The sequence below is a fragment of the Capsicum annuum genome, chromosome 1 (assembly GCF_002878395.1).
Source record: "Capsicum annuum cultivar UCD-10X-F1 chromosome 1, UCD10Xv1.1, whole genome shotgun sequence".
NCBI classification, from domain to species: domain Eukaryota; kingdom Viridiplantae; phylum Streptophyta; class Magnoliopsida; order Solanales; family Solanaceae; genus Capsicum; species Capsicum annuum.
Genome location: NC_061111.1, coordinates 182,295,350 through 182,303,016, shown reverse-complemented (window position 1 = coordinate 182,303,016; position 7,667 = coordinate 182,295,350). Strand labels below are relative to the sequence as shown.

The 7,667-nt window shown below is 34.4% G+C and overlaps 1 protein-coding gene across 4 annotated transcripts; it reads left to right on the top strand.

Annotated features, from left to right (window-relative positions):
• Window positions 1–697: 697 nt before the first annotated feature.
• LOC107842492 lies at window positions 698–5,502 on the top strand. 4 transcript variants are annotated; one of them, XM_047399218.1, is made up of 10 exons: window positions 699–841; window positions 1,550–1,603; window positions 2,210–2,286; window positions 2,567–2,843; window positions 2,942–3,032; window positions 3,134–3,258; window positions 3,355–3,425; window positions 3,500–3,619; window positions 3,975–4,134; window positions 4,267–5,502. In XM_047399218.1, exons 3-10 carry the CDS (start codon window positions 2,221–2,223, stop codon window positions 4,332–4,334), a joined length of 978 nt encoding a protein of 325 aa, XP_047255174.1. In that variant the 5' UTR covers window positions 699–841; window positions 1,550–1,603; window positions 2,210–2,220; the 3' UTR covers window positions 4,335–5,502. The 4 variants fall into 4 exon arrangements, with proteins under 4 accessions (XP_047255176.1, XP_047255174.1, XP_047255181.1 ...); XM_047399225.1 differs by lacking the exon at window positions 699–841 and adding an exon at window positions 848–1,109; XM_047399220.1 differs by having other exon boundaries at window positions 698–841; window positions 1,550–2,286.
• The last annotated feature ends 2,165 nt before the right edge of the window (window positions 5,503–7,667 follow it).

Sequence of the window (7,667 nt, the reverse complement as noted above, 5' to 3'; positions counted from 1 at the left end):
TTTGAGAGAGTGAAAAATTGTGTGAATAATGATTTGAAGTTGTAGGGTATTTATAGAATTTTTTTTGGGATTAAAAAATATTTTTTAAAGTTAATTTTTTTTTTAAATAAATGGACCCAAACTAGCCGTTTGGACCCAAACTAGCCGTTTGGACCCAAAAAGGGCTATATAGCCCCCAAAATCTTTTTTTTTTTTAAAAAAAGGTATTCGGGCCGGGCTGATTAACCGACAGGCCTGATCGGGCTTGGTCCGGGCCGAATTAGCTAGACTCATTTTAAAAAATTAACCTGTCCGAAATTCAAAATCCTAAAGCCCTAAGACTTATCGAGTCAGGTCAAACCGGATCAAATTAGTTACAAGGGTCAGATCGGGCTGGGCCGACCCACTTGACACCCTTACTACTATGTAGAAGAGTGAAAAAGCACACAGCTATTGGTCAACATGTGTGCTTCTTGTCATTCTTCCATATTTAAGGGCATTTCTGTCAATTGATAACATTGATAGTTAAAAGAAATTCTATTAGTTTACTTGCTTTGCAATTTTGGTAAAAAAAACGCAGTCCATATTGTGTTTATTACTTGGATAAGCCAAAAGCTATAGTTATTCTTTTTGACCGTATGGGTCCCAGCATAGAAGTGATGAACAGGTGGTATTTGGGTTGGTACAGGTGTAGTCTCAAAATTAAACCAATACAACAGCTGTCTCTCGTATTGTACGTGTAATTCGAGAAATTATTCTTAAAACTAGTGAGGCTTTGCTTTTATCTCACTACAGCAAGGAAAATTCATTGTCGCACCTCTGATAATCTTCCGGATTTTCTTACATTTTCAATTCAAACAGTGTAAGTTCTCTTCATTGTTGATTTTTTCCTTTCTCTTTCACAGTATGTTCATAGTAGTAATACTAATAGAACACTGCACTGGTGTGCTATTTGAAATTCTAATTTTATCGCCTGTATGACTTCTTAGTTGTGTGATTAATAAGTTGAACTCCAACCAAAGTGTACAAGATCAGTACAGTTTCAGCTCTTGCCTCGCTACCTCAACATCAATACACAACATAAAAGATTTTCCAAAAAGAAAACACCCACATAGTAACAGTACCTTTTGGTAAGCTGAACTCCAATAACAGATCTGAAAGTTTTTATAAGTGAACCATAATGTTAGGGTTGTGGGTATGTCAATGAATTGTACATACAACTAACTGAAGAGTAGTGGTATAGCGGTTAAATGTTGAATTCTTCTAACTGAATTTTCCATTAGATTATCCTTCTTCTGGTCGTTTGGTTGATCTGGTATACGTACTGCGAAATTTGTGTGCTCCCCGCTTCTTCTCTCTGTGAAAAGAATTTTAAACGGTTATTCCATAGTCAGTTTTGCTGTGTTTTCTGCCCCTGTAATCTGTTGCTATGTCTTAAAATTCCGTAACTACGTACATATGTCGAATCGGTTAGAGAATAGACAAGCTATAAGATGAAGGCTTTTACCTTGGGTGCTCCAAATTTTTTAGATTGATCAACTATTGTTTGCTTTTACTTTGGTTGTTTCAGGTAAATCCATCTGTTGCAGTGACTCTGTAATTTGGGAATTAAATCAGCAAAGAGGTACTAACTGTTGCTATCCTATTTACCTTTTTTCTTGATTGTTGGTCAATCACTTTTCTGTCGTTTTGTTTCTGCTTTTGGATCAATTTGTTGACAAATTGATTAATCCGTCCTTTCTAATTTGTTCGCTCTCTTTTGGATGGACGACCAATTTATGACATGTTACCTTTCATTTCGCTTAACTACATTGTTTAAAAAGAAGAAGTTTGTATGGATCAACAAGGTTCGTTTGAAAGCTATGAATTTTTGTTCGGTATATACTATTCTTTTTCAAACTAAAGTTATATGTACAGATATCTGAAGTAGTGAAGTTCTTTGTATAGATTGAGTGGGTTGGTTCAAAAGCTTCGAATTTTCGTTCGGCATATGTTTCTCTTATTCAAACTGACATTATCTGTACAGATTTCTAAAATATTGGTACAACTTGATACATTTTCTGACAAAGGAATCAGGAGACTAGATTTTCCAGCCAGCTGTAACATTTTCGGCTGCTGGCTTGCAACACCCACTGCTCTTTCATCCTGTACCAGCAACTTTTATCAGTTTTTCTCTCTCTTATTATGTATGTTGATACCTAATTCAGCTTCTATTTTGACAATGCAACAGCGGATACCATAATGGATCAGAGACTTCTTGTGGACTCCATCACAAAAGAAACTACAGACTGGACCTGCAAGGTTCAGGTAATTGACAAGTTTCATCCTCGCAAGAGTAGAGACTCATCTGTCCATTTCCAAATAATACTCGTGTAAGATGAAAGAGTAAGTTTCTCTCCTTATCCATACCCTAAATACTCAAGCTGGCATTCTAAACGTTAGCTACAACAATGCTTTAGAATCCGTAAAATATTTGTTATGAAAAAAAGAATTTCCACCTCAGGGAAAGACGGATTGAAAAGTTTACTAATTTCATCTATAATTGTAACAGCATATTTGAAGTTGCTTCTATTGCACTTAACTACAGGAACAACAGGTTTCCATAGTGATATACGATGAAGACATTCCCAGATACGACAACTTGTTCCTTCTTTTCCACACATATCTTGTTTCTTGTGCGAAAGTTAGGGATCCTCGTAGTTACTCGATACGAGCTGGTACATACGGATGGGTAGCTGACAAATACACAATTGTTGAACCAATTATTGACAATGATGGATTGGAAGCACCACTGCCTGCTCCAGAAAAGTTAAGCACACTTCTTTTCTCAGCGATTGAGCAACAACACCCAGGTGTTGAATTTGGTAAGCTCCCAATTTACATCTTCTCCGTTTTCCCGCATCAACTAAATAGCCCGTAGTAATCAAGCTATTACTCAACATGTTACTTTCAATTACACCAGATTTACTGGCAGTAGTAGTTAACTGCAGCGCCCTGCAATACACAGCTGACCAGAGCAAACACTTTCGGGAAGCGATTGTGATTGATCAAAGGTAAGTTAGTCTTTCCCTTTTATGAAGTTCACCAAACCTTCTGTCTGATTGCTAAAATATGCTTTCATTATAATAATTCCTGTGATTGGTTTACCCACCAGCAAGACACCTTTTCTATTTACCATATGGGATGACCTAGCTGACAATGAGGGAACAACCTTGTTGGATCACCTACACGAGCATCCAGTGATTCTTGCCAAGCATATAGGCGTCACTGAATTCCGTGGTGGCATATTATTTACAATATTCTATGCATTCTTTCATTTTATTTCTTCTTTCTGAGTGGTCAACTAAAAAAACTTTCCGCCTTTCACATACACAGCTCTGAGATTGGCAACAAGATATCAAACAACAATTTTACCAAATCCTCAAGGCAATTACCCTGATGAACTGGTATACATTAACTTACTCCCCCTTAACAAAGATGTATGAAAATATTTGCCCTATTTCAATTTAACATTTTCCAGGGTGAAGCAGAACGCACAAATGTTGTCATCTACTTCTCATCATCAACCTCCTCACTCAATCTTGCACCTATTGAAGATCAAGTACAATCTGTATCCACCATTCCAGAATCGCTGTCTACGGTTAGTTTATTCCACAGTATGTATATGTATGTACTAACTATTTTCGTATCCAAACTGAAATGACCAACCTTAGTTACACAGCAGAGACACAACCAAAAGTGTTAACTCCATCATAATGTATGCGTTGTTGCTCAACAATATAACGTAACTAACTTGACTCAGATCCCTTCCTACAATGAGAAATCTTTCTGCGGTTTCCATTAATTAACTTCGTACAAAAAGGTTAATTTGTACTTTCTTAGGCCACCTTAAAAGATTGCATAACTGAACATATAAACACTTCAGAATTGTAATCTAGAGTTTATTACAGCTGCTTTCAATAAGTTTTTGATAGTCCCGTACACCTATGTTGCAGGTACAGACAGTTCATGTAGAAGGCAGAATATCGCTTCCCGATCATTCTCAATCATTTTACTTGCTTGGCTGTTCACACTGTAATCAAGATGTACGTCCTAAAACAAAAAAAAAATGGTCCACTGCTTCTACTGTATACTACATCGGCCATTGGTCCCCAGGTAACTATAAACTTTACTACATCGCAATTTCTTAAAATTGAGCTCACTCGCTGCCGAAGAATACATACATTTAGGGAATTGTTTGAAATCACATGAAACTTTAATGTTGCAGCTTTATCTCTTTCCTTTCAGGTGCCACTTCAACATTGACATCACAGATTTCAGCGGGACAATTACAACAACAATGTCAGAAGCGTTAGCAGAAAGAATACTGTCCCTAACTGCCAACCAAATATATGATAAAGTTGCTGTCCAGGTATAAAAATACATACTATTACCTACTGCGAAACTTCTCTTGCAATTTTATTTTACCACTAACTCCTATTTAACGTACTATCTTTTACCTTTTCCACTTAGAAACAACCACTGTCTATTGCCGGTATAAATCGCCAAGATCGTAAACTGTTTAAACTTCAATTACAAAAGTCAGCTTTCAGATTTCCAGACCAAAAAGCAGATGCGCTAGCAGTTGCGTCATTCACTGAAACAGAACAAACAGGTAAGAGGCAGAAAATTGAACCATCCGTACCCACGAAAAAAGATTGAAGGTAACAGTACTTTGATATTTCATCTGCATTCTCTATTCTCATTTTCCGATGGTTCTTCACACTTCAATTATACTGGAAAAACTGGATTACTATAATTTAATTTTGAGCTTTTGGATGCGATTTCCCTTTTGTGATGATTAAAGAGAAATTTTATTTTTATTTTTCAATTTGAAGTAAATAGTGTTGTGTAATTGGAATTGTATGTGCTAGCCCTAATTTTCCTGTGTACTACAGTTACAATAGAGATAAGGTGTGTATGGATCCTCTTACGTTATGCGTACCTGACTAGACAAATTAAAAGGTGTATGTTTTACTTCGTCATCTGACTTTATACGATTATGTTCCTTCTCATCACCTCCACAAATAAATAACATGTTCATCCCATTCACTTTTTTGGTATGTCATATGCCTGTAGCTATTCACGGATTAAATACCCTTTCTTTATATACTATTTCACATGATTAATTGCCCTTTCATATTTAATTATTATATATGTTAGTAATATGTTATATGTCACTGTATACATACTAATGTTACTGAGGCATCACTTATTCTTTCTTCTTCTGCAGCTGTAACTGTGTAGCAACCTTTCTTCACATTTTGCTTAGCACTATCCACTTCATCAGATGGTATAGCATGTACAGATGCACTTTGCTTCCCTATACCAGCATCAGTCTAGCAGACTGCCTGAACTAACTTTTTGTCTTTTGATCTAAACAACAATAGACATTTCAATGTACAACCACTGTTTATCGCTTTTGTCTTTTGATCTAAACAACAATAGACATTTCAATGTACAACCGCTGTTTACTGTGGCACACCGACATGTGTTTGTTTTTGCGCTTTGACATAACAATCACTGTACGAAAACGTTATGTTAATAGTTTTAATATGCAACATCTCTCTTGCAATATCGTTGGGCCGTGCTTGCACGGGTTTCCACATCTAGTTTATATAAGAGTTATCTGTTTTTTTTTCAATATGTGAAGGGAGAGGGGGTATCATTTTCCAAACCATAAATGTTTGGGGGGGGGGGGGCCCGGGGGGGGGGGGGTAAAGTGGGACTCGCTCTGAGGAAAAAAACACATTAAATAACAAATTTCAAAGTGTTTGGTGTGAGTAACTGTATAGGATATAACAGTCATATGATAAAATGAACAATTCATTTTATCCTGTATTCGGTTGGAGGTATTAGTTAGTTTCACAATTAGTTATTCCACAATTTATTCCTAAGTGATGGAATAGGTTATCTCATATATATAGTGGGATAACTTACCTGAAATAATTAATCTTGGAATAACTTATTTTTAGCCAAACTCCCTCTTTGTGATAATGTAGCGTTGTTATTCAAATTGTAATCTTTTGACCTACACAAGCATATCTTATCCTTACATGCGACCTATTTATTGCAATTCAAAAACTCTTAGTATTTGGATTGATCTGTGAAAAACCAATAAATACAGCTACTTTACCAAGCTAAGAAATTATCCCTGAAATTCAACTATATAAAAAAAGGGGGGGGTCTGAAACCTAAGTGAAGTGTGACAACTAAAGAATGACTAGAAGATGTGAAAAACAAGTTGACAAAAACTACATTTACTGCACTTTTTAGTGCGAAAGTTAACCTTCCTCATTAAAATTCATTAAAATTACATAACGCATTAAAAAAGTGACTATACAACTGTCAATTGCACTTTATGCACATAAGGTCATTGCATTGGTTTTCTGAAAAAAATGTTTGCTACAAAAAACTTATCTGGTATACCAAAATTTGCGTATAATAATTTTTTACAATAATTAAAAATATTAATTTAGATTATACTTAAGAAAAAATATTTCCTCTCCGTATTAATTTAAGTCCTTTACGTTTTTGCAAAATAATTATAATCCTTTATTTTCTAAAAATTCTAAAAATATAAAATGTAGCATAGTTTATGAAAAAATAATGTCTCATTCATATTAAGTGTCTTATTTTTTCTAGAAAATAATTATAATTATTTTTAAGACTGCGGAAAATAATTTCCCTTCCACATTAACTTAAGTATCTTACGATTTTTTTTCCTATGCAAAATTAGGTAAGATTACTAAATAAGTAAAAGACCATTTTTCATTCATAAAATAAGTAAAAGATTTATGAAAACGTGAAATACAAACAAAATTATTAGTGTGAACTAATCCTAAGAATTTTGATGTGTGAACCTGACCAATAAACAAACGTAGAATGCTAATTCTGATGCTTCATTATTCGGTCAATTGACAGCTACTCAATTGGGTCGATTCCTATAAATTGATATGGTCCAAGAGTAGTTATGTGTTAGTGTCCTAAATAAGTCCCATTCTCGATCTAGTAATTGTCCACCTAAATCGGTCCCATTCTTTATCTAGTACTAGTAAAATCGAATTTTAAAAATAAGGAGAAATTGAATTGTCGCATAGAGAAGACCTCTTAACTCAATTATTTAGAGAAATATTCAATGGGTCTAATTTATTGTATTTGACCGTCAAATGTCATTTTTCACGAGCTCTAAACTGATGCAGATCCATGAATTGAGAGAATGATGTATTTCTTTGTGTTTGCAGTTATGTAGATCAATTTTTCATGAGTTATGTACTAATAAATATTCAATGACTTAATTTCGTTGAAAAAATTTGACCAACTGAATTGAATGGGACATATTTATTTGTGTCTTTATTGTGGCTCGAGTCGAATTGAACATGTTAAATTAAGATGTATTTTAAAAAAAAAAAATAGAACATTTAACGTTGATTTGAGTTTTTCTATTAACAAAGGGTATAAAAAATTTCTCAACTACGAGGATAAATCTAACACCAAAGTATTATATTAAGGGCAAATTTAATCTCAAAGTATGATGAAGGGTATATTTAGTCAATTTTTCAATGCAGAGGAGTAAATTTGGCACCAAAGTATGATAACAAGGAAAAATTTGACTCCAAAATATGACAAAGAGTATATTTAGCTAATTT

Bases quoted from the DNA above. Each gene is read 5' to 3' on its own strand.
- LOC107842492 (XM_047399220.1), top strand. From the start codon at position 2,221: ATGGATCAGAGACTTCTTGTGGACTCCATCACAAAAGAAACTACAGAC. The intron at 3,426-3,499 runs GTATACATTAAC...AACATTTTCCAG, and splicing joins GCAATTACCCTGATGAACTG to GGTGAAGCAGAACGCACAAA. The intron at 4,135-4,266 runs GTAACTATAAAC...CTTTCCTTTCAG, and splicing joins CATCGGCCATTGGTCCCCAG to GTGCCACTTCAACATTGACA.